This window comes from Trachypithecus francoisi, unplaced genomic scaffold (genome assembly GCF_009764315.1).
Source record: "Trachypithecus francoisi isolate TF-2019V2 unplaced genomic scaffold, Tfra_2.0 Lachesis_group1, whole genome shotgun sequence".
Classification (NCBI taxonomy): Eukaryota; Metazoa; Chordata; class Mammalia; order Primates; family Cercopithecidae; genus Trachypithecus; species Trachypithecus francoisi.
This window is the reverse complement of record NW_022681454.1, coordinates 97483682-97503606: the sequence shown is the minus strand read 5'-3', so window position 1 is coordinate 97503606 and position 19925 is coordinate 97483682. Positions and strand designations below refer to the sequence as shown.

Sequence of the window (19925 nt, the reverse complement as noted above, 5' to 3'; positions counted from 1 at the left end):
TGTCTTTTGCAGCAACATGGATGGAACTGGAGACCTTTATCATAAGTAAAATAACTCAGAAACAGAAAGGCAAATGCCACACATTCTCGCTTGTAAATGGGGGCCAAATGATGGGTACACGTGGACAGACAGTAAAATAGTGGACATTGGGCCGGGCGCAGTGGCTCAAGCCTGTAATCCCAGCACTTTGGGAGGCCGAGACGGGCAGATCACGAGGTCAGGAGATCCAGACCATCCTGGCTAACATGGTGAAACCCCGTCTCTACTAAAAATACAAAAAAAAAAAAAATTAGCCGGGCGAGGTGGCGGGCGCCTGTAGTCCCAGCTACTTGGGAGACTGAGGCAGGAGAATGGCGTGAACCCGGGAGGCGGAGCTTGCAGTGAGCTGAGATCCGGCCACTGCACTCCAGCCCGGGCGACAGAGCGAGACTCCGTCTCAAAAAAAAAAAAAAAAAAAAATGGACATTGGAGACTAAAAATGGTGGGAGGATGGGAGGGAGGTGAGGATTGAAAAATTATGTATTGGGTACAATGTTTACTATTTGGGTGATGGCTACATTAAAAGCCCAGACTTTACCAATAGGCAATATATGCATGTAAGAAATCTGCACTTGAACTCCCTACATATATTTTTAAAATTTTAAAAATTAAAAAAAAAAAATTGCCACTATGCCATTAGCTGGTACCATGTAATTTAGCATGTAACTGTATATGGATCTCTTTTCTCCATCACTGCTTCATCACATTCGTTTTGTTATGATGAGGGACTGTCTTTTACTTTTTTTATATTCCTCTTAGCGCTAAGCAAATAACGGGACCCTAAACACTTAACTGATTGTTCATTTCTGAAGTGTACAATACAGATAAGTAGAAAATGTTCATATCATTGTTTTGCTTGTTTGCTGGTTTTGTTTTTCAGTAGGTGTTTGAGAGAAACACTTAACTCCGTAAGTGGACTAGTTTTTTGCCATGAATGTGTTCAGCACTAGGAAAGGTGATACATACTAGAACTGAGGATCTTAACTGGGAATTCATATGCTTTCTAAGAGACCGTGGGAGAGTTTCTGGGTACCTCTGCACCCCTAAAATCCTAGCAAAATTGTGCGTGTGTGCACACTTTTCTGCATTTTTCTTTTTCTTTTTTTTTTTGAAACAGAGTCTCACTCTGTTGCCCAGGCTGGAGTGTAGTGGCATGATGTCGGCTCTCAGCTCACTGCAGCCTCTACCTCCAGGGTTCAAGCGATTCTCCTGCCTCAGCCTCCTGAGTAGCTGGGATTACAGACACCCACCACCACGCCCAGTGAGTTTTTGTATTTTTAGTAGAGACGGGGTTTCACCATGTTGGCCAGGCTAATCTCAAACTCCTGGACTCAAGTGATCCGTCTACCTCAGCTTCCCAAAGTGCTGAGATTACAGGCGTGAGCCACCACACCCGGTTTGTTTGTGCATTTTTCTTGAGAAAGGATCTGTAGCTTTCATTAAATGCTCAAAAGAGATCCTTAATCCACAGAAGGTTCACAGCCACTGATAGGAAATATCTAACACTGACAGAAAATAGTTCCTGAACTTTGTGATTAAATAATTTATTGTGAGTGGGAGGAGCTAAAAGAGTGATGCCACTTAGGAGAAGCACAAAGGAATTGGAGCTCAAGGATGAATTGTTAATCTATGTTAATGAATTCAGTCTGTACAGGGTTCAAACAAAATATATTATGGATGAGCCTCTAATAAAAATGGACTTCCTCGGCCCTGCGAGTCCGACAGTTAATGATGGCTAGCAATTTGCTGCCAGCTGTTTTTGGCTCAGTGCTTTGGAGCAGGCACAGGCCCAGTTCTCGCCACTTGGAAGGAAAGGGAAAGTGATAGTTTGTTACTTTGCTCTCATAAGCAATTTATGACAACAGTTTAATAAAAGCTTAAGAAATGTCCTCTCCCTGGGTGGGGAGAGGAGCCGAGGAGCCTCAGTGGGAGCACCACGTGGGATGTTAAGCCCTTCAGCATTTCCTAGGGCCACCTGACGCTGCCACACAATAGAAGAGCAAGGGAGAGCCAGAGAGCCTGGTGTTTCTTTTAGTCCAGGCAAGGCTACTGTTATGCTTACCAATTTGACTTTTCCCCAGCAAACTCAAGCTGTCCTGTGAGTTTCCACATCAGCCGTGTGCCTGGGGAGCTGCCCCGAGCTTGGGCTCTGGTGCTGTCTGCTGCATGGACCTCATTAGCGCTCACCCAGCAGATTGCTTTCATATTGCTGCTTCACCCTTTTCAGTTTTGAGTTACCACGTAAACATCAGATATTGGGGGTTTTGTGAAAGGATCCTTAGTCTCTAATATTTAGTTAAGAAAAAAAGCCCTCTTAGGGAATCAGATAGATTCGCTGAAAGGATTTCCTCCTGAAAATGCATTGCAGCATGGGTCAGTTCTCATTTTCCTCAATTCCTGAGGTCATTTAGTTTTGACTTCTCCCTGTCTCTCTTTCCCCACCTCAACCCTGTGAGTCTAGGTTTAGGGGATTTTACAGCCAGCCCTCACACAACTTTCTGCTCTACATTTGTGGCCTTAAAACTTGATGATTTATAGGAAAGTATATTTCATGTAATGACCTGGGATATTAATATGTATGTATATGTGTGTATATATAAGCAAAAAGGTTTCAATAGGCAATATTTATCCTTATATACCATATTCTGGTATTTTCTATTCTGTGGGGGAATACTGCTGGTCTTCACTCTTAAATCATTTTCATGGCTCACTAATGGTTTGCACCCTGCAGTTGGAAAACACTTCTCAGGGATACTCAGGGATCTATCCTTTCTGTCACTGTGGTGAGGGATGGCTCAGGGCACCGTATAATGGCTGAACCTCTTTATGTGGCACAGCAGAACCAACTTTATGTATTTTCAGTAACACTTCTGATATTCTGGAGAGAGTAGAGCATAGTGGTTTAAGAGCGAATGTTCTAGTTAGAATGCTCACTTGGTCCTGGGTCTCTGACCTACCACCTGCTGTGGTGTTGGGCAAGTTTCTTAATCTCTCTGAATCAGTTTGCCCTTCTTTAAAATAGATAAAAGTCGGCCGGGCGCGGTGGCTCAAGCCTGTAATCCCAGCACTTTGGGAGGCCGAGACGGGCGGATCACAAGGTCAGGAGATCGAGACCATCCTGGCTAATACGGTGAAACCCCGTCTCTACTAAAGAATACAAAAAACTAGCCGGGCGACGAGGCGGGCGCCTGTAGTCCCAGCTACTTGGGAGGTGGAGACAGGAGAATGGCATGAACCTGGGAGGCGGAACTTGCAGTGAGCTGAGATCCGGCCACCGCACTCCAGCCTGGGCGACAGAGCCAGACTCCGTCTCAAAAAATAAAAATAAAAATAAAATAGATAAAAGTCGAATACTTACAGCAAAACATTGTGAAGATTGAGATATATATTATATTATTAATACATTATTAATATATCCTAATGCACATTTATTTTAATACACATTAATACAGAATTAATATTAATAGCAAACATTTGTTCAGTGCTGCTATGTGTCTGTGGTAGATTTAACAAATGTTTGCTATTAACATTATTAATACTGTATCTTAATATTTATATGTATCCTCAGTTGGATTACATTTTTCTTTTGCCCTTTGAAATAACTTATATTGAGCCTATTAAGAATATGTGAGTTGGGTATGCTGGTTCACGTCTGTAATCCTAGCACTTTGGGAGGCTGAGGTGGGCGTATCGCTTGAGGCCAGGAGTTCTAGACCAGCCTAGGCAACATGGTGAAACCCTGCCTCTACAAAAAATGTAAAGAAATTAGCCGGGTATGGTGGCACGTACCAGTAGTCACAGCTACTTGAGAGGCTGAGGTGGGAGGATCACTTGAGCCCAGGAAGCAGAGGTTGTAATGAGCCAGTATCACACCGTTAGACTCCAGCGTGGGTGACAGAGCAAGACCCTGTCTCAAAACAAAAGCAAAAACAAAAAAGTTGTCTTATGTGTAGAAAGAAGCCCTATGTTCAAAAGCACGAACTGTAAGCAATGTGGTTAAATGAAAAAAATACTGCAGCTAGATAGCTACATTTTGAATTAGAACATTTTCAGCTCTAAGTGATGGAAACCCCAATCAAACTGACTTAGGCAAAAGTAGGAATTAACTGATCGGCATAACAGAAACATCTAGGGATATTGCTTTTGGCATTGGCCATTTCCAGTTGCTCTGAAGATATCAGCAGTTTTTCTGTGTATTTCTTGCTCTGCCTTTCTCTGTTGGCTTCTTTTTCAGGCAAGCTTGCCCCCAAGCAGTGGCAGAAACAGCCACCAGCTGCTCTAGGTTTCTGTTCCACTAGCAGGAAGAAAAACCCTCTTCTCTGGTAGTTTCAGCTTAGTCTTACATCTGATGGACATGGACTTCGATGGGCTGGGCTCAGCTCACCCCTCCTGACTCTTTGCCACTGTTGGTCATGGAGCCATGAGAGGCACTGGTCATTGGATGTCCTGGGTGATGTACTTGCCTTGTGGGCTTAGCCCCATTCAAGCCACACGGTCAGAATGGAGGAGGGCTGCTCCATGGGGGCATCTTAGCAGATGCCCATCACACACCTCCACCATCCCTCCCCTGAACATAGACTTCCTACATAGATGTTTTCTTTGAATAATTCAACTGAGAGTAGTGTTAACACCTAGATAGTTCTTATTCCAAGCTATACCTCATTTCCACTCTGAATTTATATTACAGCTATGTTCAAAGATGTGTCATCCTTTCCTTCCCGATCACTGCTAAAATGTTCTTTTTAGTCGCCGCATCTTTGTACTGCCACTTAACAGTCATCATTTCCTTCTATCTCATTTTATGCCTCCCTCTCTAATCTGCTTTTCCACACTTTTAGTACTTGTTGCCGTTGTTATGAACAGCAAAATACAGAGATGTGACACCCCACCTCCTCAGCAGTCTCTCCTTTTCATTTTGTGCTCTAGCCAGCCCAGAGGTCAGAACTGCATTCTGCAGCTCTTCTTTATTCTCTGGCTGTGAATGAGGGTCCTTGATTCCAGACTACATGAGGTTGGGACTGTGAGTTGTTGGACAGGCCGTGGCTTCCCCTGTACACACACACACACACACACACACACACACACACAGATGGAATGGTTGACAGTGGACAGTTTGGTTGCAGTAGGGACTCCAGATGGTGAAGTGTGTCTGCCAGGGAGTTAAAGAGAATTGCGAGTCTGGAGCCAGTGAAGTTAAGGGCACATTCCAGAACCTTAACGTCTGCCATGTGCAAGATATGTTTAGCTTGCTAATTAAATTAGGAACAAGGTGAGTACTTGCTTGTTCATTCATTCATTCATTCAGAGACAGGGTCTTGCTCTGTCACTCAGGCTGGAGTGCAGTGGTGTGATCATAGCTCACTGCAGCCCTGAACTCCTGGGCTTAAGAAATCCTGCCTCAGCCTCCCGAGTAGCTAGGACTACAGGCGTGCACTACCACACTTGGCTAATTTTTAAAAATTTCTTATAGAGACAGGGTCTCACTATGTTGCCCACTTTGGTCTTGAACTCCTGGCCCCAGGCAATCCTCCTGCTTTGGCCTCCCAAAGTATTTGGGATTACAGGTGTGCACCACTGCACCTAGCTGACATTTTTTAAGCCCGATATTGTAATCTAATACTCTATAACTGTATAAGATGGATAAATCAAATGTTGTGAAGTTCACATATAGACAAAGGTATGGATTCAGGTAGTCTCAATGTATGCATTATTTGGGGGAAAATTAGGAAATTCCCTACAGACATTAAAAAAATTCTAAAGTAGGCTGGGTGCAGTGGCTCATGCCTGTAATCCCAGCACTTTGGGGGAGACCAAGGCAGATAGATCACTTGAGATCAGGAGTACAAGACTAGCCTGGCCAACATGGTGAAACCCTGTCTCTACTAAAAATACAAAAAAAAAATTAGCCCGGCATGGTGTCGGGAGCCTGTAATCCCAGCTACTCGAGAGGCTGAGGCAGGAGAATTCTCTTGAACCAGGGAGGCGGAGGTCGCAGTGAGCCGAGATCACGCCACTGCACTCCAGCCTGGGAGACAGAGGGAGACTCCATCTCAAAAAAAAAAAAAAAAAACTGAAGTATCAGAATTTTTATGTATGTATTTATGGATGGGTGTATACGTATGTATATTAAGAAATGCTAGTCAAAGTGCAGATAGGATTTACACATGTTATCTGGTGGAAGCTTTCTAACCCCTGACCCCATAGGCACATCCACCATGTGAGAACACAGGCTCACGCAGAGTTGAAACGCTGTTGCCAAACTAAATCAATACTGATAATTGGTCAGTTAGCTCAAAGAGTCAGTGAAAATGATGAGGGTGTGTGTAAAATGACACATACTGTACACATTTTATTTAAAATGAAAATATGATTTTGAAGTAACGTGTTGTCTAGCATTTTGAGTTTTTCCCTGCTCGTGCTGTGTGCATAGAGACCCTGATATATTTCCCCCAGTGGTCTGTCACTTGCTGTAAAATTTTGAGTTCTAGGAATGTTTTGAGTTAGGCCCAAGACCTTTTTCTTGTCTAAGTGTCCTCTGACTGAAGTATCTTCCTGGGTAAACATCAGCCATAATTTATCAGCCACAACTTCCATTTACATTTTTTTAAGGTGGACCTAGAACTCAGCAATACTTGCAAAGTAATGTAAGTTGGGAGGTCTTTCCAGAATTTTTCCAGTGTTATACAGTTGTCTCTGTCACACCTCATTCAACAGCAAACTTGTTATGGTTTGCCTTCATGAAGTCTTTCTTTTTTTTTTTTTTTTTTTGAGAGATGAGGTGTCACTGTCACCCAGGCTAAAGTGCAGTGGCACGATCATAGCTAATTGTAATCTTGAGCTCCTGGCTCAAATAATCCTCCTGCCTCAGTCTCCTGAGTAGCTAGGACTATAGGCGTGTACCACTGTGCCTGGCTAATTTTTAAGTTTTTTTGTAGAGAATGGGGGTCTTGCTATGTTGCCTTGGCTGGTCTTGAATTCCTGGCCTTAAGCGATCCTCTCACCTCTACCTCTCAAAGTGTTGGGATCACAGGAATGAGCCACTATGCCCAGTCTGCCTTCATGGAGTCTTTATAAGACATTTAGCTTGGTTTTTATAGAAACAACTATTTCTTGACTTCCATATTTAATTGATTTTATATAATGCTTGCACAGTATACATGCAAAGCAAGTACATTTGGCACAAATATTTGAAAGGAAACACAGCTCACCTGGAATAAGCACACAGCTCCATGGGTGGAAAGGATGTGAGCAAATGTGTTGGCACTAGGACCACTGGTAGCTCACACTTAGGTGGGGCTGTGTTTTCTAAGTTCTTTATATACATTGACATCTTCACAGTACCCCGTCAGGTAAGGTATTATTATCCCATTACACAGATGGTGGAAATTACGTACAGAGAGGACAAGAGATTTGCTTCAGAGTAACTTACTAGCTACCAGCATTCAGCGTGCATTGGGCTGTAGACAGCATGTTTTGTGAAGGAAATGAGAGCATTTTGTGTGGAGGTAAATTAAGAGCACAGTGACACTATATAGAGATAATCCCTTAAAAAAGTCCACCGTAACACATAAAGATTTCTGAAATATTCTCCATATCTCTCTAAAATTAGAGTCTAGGCTTTTAGAGGTAGAAATGACCTAAACGTATCCCTGCATATCCCAACAGGATAACCAAGACCCAGACAGGTGAGGTGATTTCCTTCACAGGCACCCAAGAAAGTATGGCATAAAGTTTAGTTTCCTGACTTATCCCCCATTTTCCTTCTCTTTTTTTTTTTTTTTTTTTTTTTTGAGACAGAGTCTTGCTCTGTCCACCAGGCTGGAGTGTAGTAGCATGATCTCAGCTCACTGTACCCTCCACCTCCTGGGTTCAAGCAATTCTCATGCGTCAGCCTCCTGAGTAGCTGGGATCACAGGCGTGCCACCATAGCCGGCTAATTTTTTTGTATTTTTAGTAGAGTTGGGGTTTCACCATGTTGCCCAGGCTGGTCTCGATCTCCTGGCCTCAAGTGATCTGCCTGCTTCAGCCTCCCAAAGTGCTGGAATTACAGGCATGAGCCACCATGTCCAGCTTATCCCACATTTTCTTATGGAAGAAAAGGATGCATTGTAGTGTATATATAATCTTCTGAGAGAAACATTCAGGAAATGAGACTCCCAGTTTGCCAAGAGAGCAAGAAGGCTGGTGGATAAGGACCACCTTCGTGTTACCAAATCCACATGTCTCTCCTCCAGTCAGAGTAAAGCTCGGACCGGGGAATCTTAGGACTGGAAAGGGTCTAGCGATGTGGGTTTATCCACCCCTGTCTAGGGAAGGAGGGAATGAGGCCAGCTGAGCACCAATAAGGTAGATGGTTTTGTCACTATTTTATGGGTAAGGAAGTTGAGCTTTAGAGAGAGAAAATGATTTATCCAAAGTCACGCTGCTAGAAGGAAATGGAACCAGGACACATGCCTGGTCTTGCTAAAGCTAAGGCCCGTGATCTTTATGCCATGCTAATTGTTCATCCTGTGCAGTTGTTTAACCACAGTTTTCTTGGCTAGAAATTCTTCCTAAGGTTAACCCTAAATATCTCTTGAATTTAAGTGTTTATCCTTCTGTAGTCCTTAGTCAACAAAAGAAGCGACTGATCGGCTTATTTGAGAGGGTATAAGAAGACACAGATTGGCAGTGTTTGAATGTCAGTAGTACTCATCAAATAATCCCAGGTTAGAAGGAATTTTGTTCAACTCCCCGTTATCCCTGCTCACATTTGCCCTGTAGCATCCCCACCAAGCCTGTGCTGGGTAGTTTTCAGTACAGGAATTAAGAGAAATAAGAAAGAGGGGCCTGGGCACAGTGGCTCACATCTGTAATCCCAGGACTTTGGGAGGCTGAGGCAGGTGGATCACCTGAGGTCTGGAGTTCGAGACCAGCTGGGCCAACATGGTGAAACCCCATCTCTACTAAAAGTCCAAAAATTGCTGGGCATGGTGGCATGCGCCTGTAATCTCAGCTACTCAGGAGGCTGAGACAGGAGGATAGCTTGAATCCGGGAAGTGGAGGTTGTAGTGAGCCGAGATCGCGCCACTGCACTCCAGCCTGGGCTACAAGAATGAGACTCCATCTCAAAAAAAAAAAAAAAAGAGGGAAGTCACCATCTTAGCCCATCCCATCTTCGCCCCAGAAAGTCATACACACGTATGCTGTCTTTGATTTCTGTTTGCAAAAGTAATTCATGTTTATAGTAGAAACTTTGATCACTGAAGAAAACTCATGATCACTGAAGAAAGCTCAAGAAAGAATTTGAAAATCTATATGTATGAGTTATCTATTGCTATATAACAAGTTACCCCAGAATTTAGCAGCTTAAAACAAACTTTTATCTCCCATAGTTCGAGAGTCAGCAGTCTGGGAGTGGCTTAGCTGGGTAGTTCTCTCATGGAGTTGCAGTCAAGCTGTGAGCTGAGGCTCTAGTCATCTGGAGCTCTGTCTGGGGCTGCAGGGTCTACTTTCAAATTCACGTGAGTGTTGGCAGGAGGTTTCAGTTCTTGCCATATGGTCTGCCTCATGGATCTGCCCACAGCATGGCTTCCCACAGAGCCATGTTGATGAGAGAGAGCTCACTAGAGAGCAACCAAGACACAGCCACAATCTTTTCTGCACTGATCTTAGAAAGGATGTTCCTGCACTTCTGCTGTATTCTGTTGGTCACACAACCAACCCTGGTATAATATTATAGGAGTGGACTACACAAAGGTGTGAGTACCAGGGATGGGAATCATTGAAGACCATACTGAAGGTTGCCTACCACAGTGTATACATTAAAATTATGTTGCACTAAAATTACGTAAGTTTTTGCCCACAGTTCTCCTATTTTCCCCCCCTAGAGTATTGCAAAATACAAAAAATCACCAGGGGGAAAAAAAAAAAATCTGAAGGGAATGCAATGTTGAGGCATGAATGTCCCAATAAGCTGTTTATTGCTCTCATTCTAAAGGAGCTTCTTGATTTTATTCCAAGTCTGCCATGTCAAAATGTGTGGTTTGGGGAAAAGGAGAATAAGGGCAATAGAGTGGATAGAAGCATGCAGATGCGCCGTGGTCCTGACGTCATTTGTGTTTTGGTGAACCTACAGCTCCACTGCCTCTGAGAAAAGATAAGGAGTTTAGGATTCAGTCCAGGCTGAAACTTGGGAGAAGCTCATGGCTCCTGGACCTCCTTCTTGTGTTTTTAGATGCAGATAAGAAGCAGAGATTTGTAAATGATATTCTAATTTTTACTAATAATCATTTGAGGAAAAAGATTTGACTACTTCAAACATGCAAGCATTGAAAGTGACATAAAAAGTTTTTTTTTTTTTTTTTTGTGGGTGGGGGTAAGGGGGAGAAGCATTTTGTTTTTGCAAATACAGGATACAGAGATCCAGAAGGAGATCTTAACATCTGGACAAGCAGTAGTATTCCCCAGCCTCCCACCCTCAACTGTTCCAGATAACAGAGGAAACTTGTGAGTAAATAAGTAGTAGGTAATATAAGCATTTATAGATAGGGGACATTTTTATATCAGATATCAGACATGGCAGAGCTTTTTTTGAAAAGCACATACCTGTATGATATTTTGGTGAATAAAGGTAATGCAGAGGCAAACTGTAATATCAAATGAATTTGAAAGAATTCTTCTATAGTACCTACAGTCAAAGGAAATTTATCAGTGAAAATCAGTACAAAACAGCAAAATGGAATAAATTTGAATAAATTCCTGCACAGGTAATCACAGTACATGTTGATAAATGTTTCAGCATAAATTGATACAAAGTATAACATAAAATATTAATTTTGAAGGAATTCCTATGTCATGCCTTGAATAAAAGCTAATATTTCACTGAATAGTGTGTATGTACCAAGCAACGGGAAAAAAACTGAATTAGTTTTCACAAAATGGCTCTAACCTAATGTGTATAACCATTTTTCAGCTGACTTTGAGCCACAGGTTACAGTAGTCATATGGATGTGACTATTAGATGTCAGAGGAATGGCCCTGCTCTGGTGGCAGCGTGGCCGTTGATCTCTGTCCCTGTCCATCCTGTGGACCTTTTTGCAGACTGAGGAGCTGATGCAGTGAACTGGTGCAGCTGGTATGTGGCTTTCCGGACCTGCCTCCCTCAGCCAGAGGAGACTCTCGGATTTCTCCATCCTAAGCCAGACTTATTGATGGCCAAGAGTGAGGAGCAGGTAGGACAGCCACAAAGTAACTGCTTTGCTCTTTGGCTATGCCCTGAAGTGTCCAAAGTCATTGTTCTAAAGTGGAGCAACTACATAACCGACAGTTAACCTCTAGAGCCCTGCACAAATCCTCCCTTTCAGTCCAGACGCTATGTGAGTTTGGGGAACCTGAGCCTTCCTGTGTGCACATATTCCCCTATTGCTGCTGATGCAGGGAAAACTGCCCAATAGCGACACCATCCAGCACCTCAGGTGCCAAAGTCCCCAGGCCTTGATCACAGAGCATGGGGCTGAGTCCCTCATAGGTGGTCACATCACCCTTTGTCCTGCTGCTGGCGGGAATGTGTCCAGCCTAGCTCAGCATGGAAGAAGGTGAACCCCACCAGCTACCATGGGGAGCAGCACCTCAAATAACAGTGCCACAGAGAAAATGGAGCAAAACCAGGATGACCTTGCCAGCTCTTCATTGTAAGATCAATGCATTTAAGTGCAGAGGGATGTGGATGGAAGCCATGGCCTAGCTTGGCTTGTCGCAGACCTCTGTGCCAGGTCCTTGCCACCTCCTAATGCAGACAGCGAACACTGGAGGCCTGAGCATCAGCTCTTGAAGTAGCTCTCTGGGAGGGCGGTGAGGCATATGTTGAGAGCATGGGATTTGCCGGCAGACAGATCTTCAGTGAATTACCTGAGCTCATTACACCTTAGATTCCTCATCTGTTAAATGGGGCACCTGCCTAATGAGGGTGTTGTGAAAATTAACATATTTAAAGGTACTACGGCTGTTTCTGGCACATTGTCAGGGTTCAGTAATTCTAGTTAAAAATAGAAAAGTGGCTCCTGGCTGGCAAGATGGCCGAATAGGAACAGCGCCAGTCTGCAGCTCCCAGCGAGATCGACTCAGAAGGTGGGTGATTTCTGCATCTCCTACTGAGGTGCCCTGTTCATCTCATTGGGACTGGTTGGACAGTGGGTGCAGCCCATAGAGGGCCAGCCGAAGCAGGGTGGAGTGCTACCTCACCTGACCGGGGAAGCGCAAGGGGTTGGAGAATTTTGTCTCCTAGCCAAAGGAAGCCATGAGGGACTGAGCCTGAAGAACTCTGGCATAGATACTGCGCTTGTCCCACGGTCTTCACAACCCACAAACCAGGAGATTCCTTCCGGTGCCTGCCCCACCAGGGCCCTGGGTTTCAAGCACAAATCTGGGCGGCCCTTTGGGCAGACACCGAACTAACTGCAGGAGTTCTTTTTTTCCATACCCCAGTAGCACCTGGAATGCCAGAGAGACAGAACTATTCACTTTCCTGGAAAGGGGTGCTGAAGCCAGGGAGCCAAGTGGTCTGGCTCGGCGGGTCCCACCCCCACAGAGCCCAGCAAACTAAGATCCACTGGCTTGAAATCCTCACTCTGGGCACAGCAGCAGTCTGAGCTCCACCTGGGGCACTAGAGCTTGGTTCCCGGAGGGGCATCCGCCATTGCTGAGGCTTGAGTAGGCGGTTTTACGCTCACAGTTTTAAACAAAGGCACTGGGAAGTTCAAACTGGGCAGAGCCCACTGCAGCTGAGAAAGGCTGCTGGGGCCAGACTGCCAGACTTCTCTTCTCTGGGCAGGGGATTGCTGAAAAAAAGGCAGCAGCCCCAGTCAGGGACTTATAGATAAAACTTCCATCTCCCTGGGACAGAGCACCTGGGGAAAGGGGCAGCTATGGGCGCAGCTTCAGCAATATTCAACATTCTTAAAGGAAAGAATTTTCAACCCAGGCTGTCAGAGCCTGACAGCTCTGAAGAGAGCAGCGGACCTCCCAGCACAGTGTTTGAGCTCTGCTAAGGGTCAGCCTGCCTCCTTAAGTGGGTCCCTGAACCCTGTGTATGCTGACTGGGAGACACCTCCCAGTAGGAGCCAACAGACACCTCATACAGGAGAGCTCTGGCTGGCGTCTGGCAGGTACCCCTCTGGGACGAAGCTTCCTGAGGAAAGATCAGGCAGGAATCTTTGCTGTTCTGCAGCTTCCACTGGTGTTACCCAGGCAAACAGGGCCGTGAGTGGACCTCCAGCAAACTCCAGCAGACCAGCAGTAGAGGGGCCTGTCAAAAGGAAAACTAACAAACAGAAAGGAACAGCACGTCCACTCAAAGACCTCATCCAAAGGTCACCAACATCAAAGACCAAAGATGGATAAATCCACAAAGATGGGGAGAAACCAGCACGAAAAGACTGAAAATACCAAAAACCAGAACATCTCTTCTCCAAAGGATCACAACTCCTCTCCAGCAAGGGAACAAAACTGGATGGAGAATGAGTTTGACGAATTGAGAGAAGTAGGCTTCAGAAGGTGGGTAATAACAGAGTCCCCTGAGCTAAAGGGGCATGTTCTAACCCAATGCAAGGAAGCTAAGAACCTTGAAAAAACGTTAGACGAATTGCTAACTAGAACAACCAGTTTAAAGAAGAACATAAATGACCTGATGGTGCTGACAAAACAGCATGAGAACTTCATGAAGCGCACACAAGTATCAGTAGTCGAATCGATCAAGCAGAAGACAGGATATCAGTGATTGAAGATCAACTTAATGAAATAAAGAGAGAAGACAAGATTAGAGAAAAAAGAATAAAAAGGAACGAGCAAAACCTCCAACAAATATAGGACTATGTGAAAAGACCAAATCTGCGTTTGATTGGTGTACCTGTAAGTGACAAGGAGAATGGAACCAAGTTGGAAAACACTCTTCAGGATATTATCCAGGAGAACTTTCCCAACTTAGCAAGACAGGCCAACATTCAAATTCAGGAAATACAGTGAACACCACAAAGATACTCCTTGAGAAGAGCAATCCCAAGACACATAATCATCAGATTCACCAAGATTGAAATGAAGGAAAAAATTTTAAGGGCAGCCATAGAAAAAGGTCGGGTTACCCACAAAGGGAAGCCCATCAGTGTAACAGCTGATCTCTCTGCAGAAACCCAACAAGCCAAAAGAGAGTGGGGGCCAATATTCAGCATTCTTAAGGAAAAGAATTTTCAACCCAGAATTTCATATCTAGCTAAACTAAGCTTCATAAGTGAAGGAAAAATAAAATCCTTTATAGACAAGCAAATGCTGAGAGATTTTGTCACCACCAGGCCTGCCTTACAAGAGCTCCTGAAGGAAGCACTAAACATGGACAGGAACAGCTGTTACCAGTCACTGCAAAAACATGACAAATTGTAAAGAACATCGACACTATGAAGAAACTGCATCAACATAATGGGCAAAAAACCCAGCTAGCTTCATAATGACAGGATCAGATTCACACATAACAGTATTAACCTTAAGTGTAAATGGGCTAAATGCCCCAATTAGGGGACACAGACTGGCAAATTATTTAAAGAGTCAAGACCCATCAGTGTGCTGGAGATCCAAGTCATGTGCAAAGACACACATAGGCTCAAAATAAAGGGATGGAGGAATATTTACCAAGCAAAAACAAAAAAACAACAAACAAGCAAACATAACAGGAGTTGCAGTCCTAACCTCAGATAAAAAAAGACTTTAAACCAACAAAGATCAAAAGAAAACAAGGGCATTACATAATGGTAGAGGGATCAATGCAGCAAGAAGAGTTAACTATCCTGAATATATATGCATCCAATACAGGAGCACCCAGATTCATAAAGCAAGTTCTTAGAGACCTACAAAGAGACTTAGACTCCCACACAATAATAGTTGGAGACTTTAACACCCCACTGTCAATATTAGACAGATCAATGAGACAGAAAATTAACAAGGATATACAGGACTTGAACTCAGCTCTGGACCAAGGGAACCTGATAGACATCTACAGAGCTCCCCACCCCACATCAACAGAATATGCATTCTTCTCAGCAACTCATCGCACTTATTCTAAAATTTACCATGTAATTGGAGGTAAAACACTCCTCCGCAAATGCAAAGGAATGGAAATCACAACAGTCTGTTAGACCACAGTGCAATCAAATTAGAACTCAGGATTAAGAAACTCACTCAAAACCGCAAAACTACATGGAAACTGAACAACCTGCTCCTGAATGACTATGGGGTAAATAACGAAATGAAGGCAGAAATAAGGATGCTCTTTGAAACCAATGAGAAGGAAGACACAAGGTATCAGAATCTCTGGGACACATTTAAAGCAGTGTGTAGAGGGAAATTTATAGCACTAAATGCCCACAAGAGAAAGCAGGAAAGATCTAAAATTGACATCCTAACATCAAAATTAGAAGAACTAGAGAAGCAACAGCAAACAAATTAAAAACCTAGCAGAAGACAAGAAATAAGTTAAAAAAAAAAAAAAAACATAAAATGGATAGAACGCTAGCCAGACTAATAAAGAAGAAAAGAGAGAAGAATCAAATAGACGCAATAAAAAATGATATAGGGGATATCACTACTCATCCCACAGAAATACAAACTACCATCAGAGAATACTATAAATACCTCTATGCAAATAAACTAGAAAACCTGTAATAATGGATAAATTCCTGGACACATACACCGTCCCAAGTCTAAACCAGGAAGAAGTTGAATCCCTGAATAGAACAATAACAAGTTATGAAATTGAGGCAGTAATTAATAGCCTACTGACAAAAAGTCCAGGACCAGATGGATTCACAGCCGAATTCTACCAGAGGTACAAAGAGGAGCTGATACCATTCCTTCGGAAACTATTCCAAACAATAGAAAAAGAGGGAATCCTCCCTAACTCATTTTATGAGGCCCGCATCATCCTGGTACCAAAACCTGGCTAAGACACAACAAAAAAGGAAAATTTCAGTCCAGTATCTCTAATGAACATTGATACAAAAATCCTCAATAAAATACTGGCAAACCGAATCCAGCAGCACATGAAAAAGCTTATTCACCATGATCAAGTCAGCTTCATCCCTGGGATGCAAGGCTGGTTCAATGTACGAAAATCAATAAACATAATCCATCACATAAACAGAACCAAAGACGAAAATCACATGATTACCCCAATAGATGCAGAAAAGGCCTTCGACAAAATTCAACACCCCTTCATGCTAAAAACTCTCAATAAACTAGGTATCAATGGAACATATCTCAAAATAAGAGTTATTAATGACAGACCTACAGCCAATATCATACTGAATGAGGAAACACTGGAAGCATTTCCTTTGAAAACGGGCACAAGACAAGGATGCCTTCTCTCACCACTCCTATTCAACTTAGTATTGGAAGTTCTGACCAGGGCACTCAGGCAAGAGAAAGAAAGCGTATTCAAATAGGAAAAGAGGAAGCCAAATTGTCTCTGTTTGCAGATGACGTAATTGTATGTTTAGAAAACCCCATCATCTCAGCTCAAAATCTCCTTAAGCTGATAAGCAACTTCAGCAAAGTCTCAGGATACAAAATCAATTTTCAAAAATCACAGGCATTCCTATACACCAATAACAGACAAACAGAGAGCCAAATCATGAGTGAACTCCCATTCACAATTGTTACTAAGATAATAAAATACTTAGGAATCCAACTTACAAGGTATGTGGATGTGAAGGACCTCTTCAAGGAGAACTACAAACCACTGCTCAAGGAAATAAGAGAGGACACAAACAAATGGAAAAACATTCCATGCTCATGGATAGGATGAATCAACATCGTGAAAATGGCCATACTGCCCAAGGTAATTTATAGATTCAGTGCTATCCCCATCAAGCTACCACTGACTTTCTTCACAGAATTGGAAAAGCCTACTTTAAACTTCGCATGGAACCATAAAAATCCTAGAAGAAAACCTGGGCAGTACCATTCAGGACATAGGCATGGGCAAAGACTTCATAACTAAAACAACAAAAGCCAAAATAGACAAATGGGACCTAATTAAACTGAAGAGCTTCTGCACAGCAAAAGAAACTATCATCATAGTGAACAGGCAACCTACAGAATGGGAGAAAATTTTTGCAATCTCTCCATCTGACTACTAAGAACTTACACAAGTTTACAAGAAGAAAACAACCCCATCAAAAAGTGAACAAAGGATATGAACAGACACTTCTCAAAAGAAGACATTTATGCAGCCAAACAACATGAAAAAAAGCTCATCGTTATTGGTCATTAGACCACAAATCAAAACCACAATGAGTTACCATCTCACACCAGTTAGAATGGCGATCATTAAAAAGTCGGGAAACAACAGATACCAAAGAGGATGTGGAGAAACAGGAACACTTTTACGCTGTTGGTGGGAGTGTAAATTAGTTCAGCCATTGTGGAAGACAGTGTGGCGATTCCTCAAGGATCTAGAACTAGAAATACCATTTGACCCAACAATGCCATTACTAGGTATATACCCAAAGGATTATAAATCATTGTATGAAGACACATGTATGTATGTTTATTGCAGCACTGTTCACAATGAACCAACCCAAATGTCCATCAGTGATAGACTGGATAAAGAAAATGTGGCACATATACACCATGAAACACTATGCAGCCATAAAAAAGGATGAGTTCATGTCCTTTGCAGGGACATGGATGAAGCTTGAAACCATCATTCTCAGCAAACTATCACAAGAACAGAAAACCAAACACTGCATGTTCTCACTCATAAATGGGAGTTGAACAAGGAGATCACATGGACACAGGGAAGGGAACATCACATACTGGGGCCTGTCATGGGGTGGGGGCCTAGGGGAGGGATATCATTAGGAGACATACCTAATGTAGGTGACAGGTTGATGGATGCAGCAAACCACCATGGCACGTGTATACCTATCTAACAAAATTGCAAGTTCTGCACATGTACCCCAGAATTTAAAGTATAATTTTAAAAAGAATAAATAAAAATAGAAAAGTGTACCTGTAATCCCAGCTACTCAGGCAACTGAGGCAGAAAGATTATATAAGACCAGGAGTTCAAGGCAGCAGTGAGCTATGGTCATGCCGGTGCACTCCAGCCTGGGTGACATAGTGAGACCGTCTTTTAAAAAAATTTTAAAAATTAGCCGGGTGTGGTGGCGCATGCCACTAGTCCCAGCTACTCCGGAAGCTGAAGCAAGAGGATGGCTTGAGCTCAGGGGTTTGTAGCAGCAGTGAGCTGTGATCTTGCCACTGCATTCCAGTCTGGACAATGGAGTGAGATCCTGTTTGTAAATATACATGTGTGTGTGTGTCTGTGTGTGTGTGTATAAAATGTGTGTGTATATGCTATGTAATCTTAAGTGAATCTAATAACTGCTCTAGTTTACTCTGCAAACGAAAAGGTTAGACTAGACAACCTCTGAAATCTTTGTTGGTTCTAAGTATCTCTGCCTCAGTTTAGCTCCCATTCCCTTATTCCCAAGTCCAATGCACATCCCATCTCTTTGTTTCAACTTTCATGGCAGAAGTGCAGGTGGGGTGGAGTGTGCCTTTTGGAAAGTGGGAATGGTTGTGGCTTCAGTGAGCCCTGGCCTCAATCAAGCTGCTTCCTGGAGTTGTGTTGCCTCTGAGCCTGTTTCCTCATTTGTATGATGGGGATATCATTGTCTCCTTCACAGGGTGATGATAGTTAGTCATATACAGAAGGCACCTACAGCTCCTTGCACAGGCTGGTGAGCAACAAAAGTTCACCATTATCACTCTCTCAGTGTCAAGGGGACATTTCATCCCTGAGCATCTCTGGCCATTTCAGGATGTGCTCAGTGTCTCTCGTTTGCTCTGGTCCCAGTGACCTTGTTAGCTCCTGGCTATCTGCATGCAGGTCCTTCTGCCTCCCCAATTAGGTGATGGCCTGATGAACAGCAGCAGAGTAGGCCCATGCCTGATGCTCAATCATTTCACCATCTTTTTCCTGCCAGGTGCCATGTCCAAGATACAACACCTACATCAAGGAACTCAGTCTGAAGTCGAGGCTGCAGAAACTGTAGTCTAGCTTTCTGACCAAAGCTGGGTTTTGTGCTTTTATGGCCGTGTAGATTCTTTTGCTTGAACATACCCAAAATCTTAGTTTTTAATTGGTGATTCTTTTTAGGATTACAGCAGTTTTTGGTGTCAAAGCCAAAAGATTCTGAATTATGACAGATCTTGTGTTATTTTGTGGCAATGTAACATCTCTTAACCAACCAAACAAGATGAGTAGGTTAGAGATTAAACTGGCTGCAGAAGTCTAAATGAAACTGAATCCCTAAGTTCTGAGACGTAGTGAGGAGAAACCATATTGCCAGTAGATCTTCTCATCCTGCATTTGGAGTGGTTGGGATTCTGGAGTCAGATGCCTGGGTTTGAATCGGGGTTTCACTAGGTAGGTAGCCACTCTCGTCCAGGCTACTTAATGTCTCATAAGTTCATTTTCCACAATTGGAAAGTGACAATATGGAGTTTACTTCAGTGGTTGTTGTGAAACTTTATTGAAATGACACAAGTATGTAACTGTGCCAGTCCCATTGTAAGGATGCAATAAATGCCAGCTCTTGTTTTTATTAATGATGAGTATATAATTTTTAAACTCATTGCCCACTTCGGGCAGTTTTTTACCCTGTAGAAGCAGTTGTAATCATTTTCAAATCAGACTTCCTACACCCTTCCAGCTGGAAAGAAAAGTCTCTAATTTCATTGATCTTCGAGGGTGCATACCTTAGTTGAATGAGTAATAACCAAATGGAGCTATGTAGTAGGCAGTTAGAAGTGTTAGCATCTTTGGGATCATGTGGTCAACCACATTATAAATG

General features: G+C 43.1%; 1 protein-coding gene across 3 annotated transcripts in view; it reads left to right on the top strand.

The window, feature by feature from the left end:
• Positions 1-19925, top strand: part of TSPAN5 (tetraspanin 5) — a 188377-nt gene that overhangs the window by 110486 nt on the left and 57966 nt on the right. Inside the window, exon 1 of one of the 3 annotated variants that reach the window (XM_033214867.1) lies at positions 11166-11252. The exons of the other annotated variants lie outside the window; for them this stretch is intronic. Coding sequence (XP_033070758.1) covers positions 11232-11252 — 21 coding nt within the window. The 5' untranslated portion in view covers positions 11166-11231. Of the gene's footprint in view, positions 1-11165; positions 11253-19925 lie in introns of those variants that run through there. 3 annotated transcript variants of the gene reach the window in all.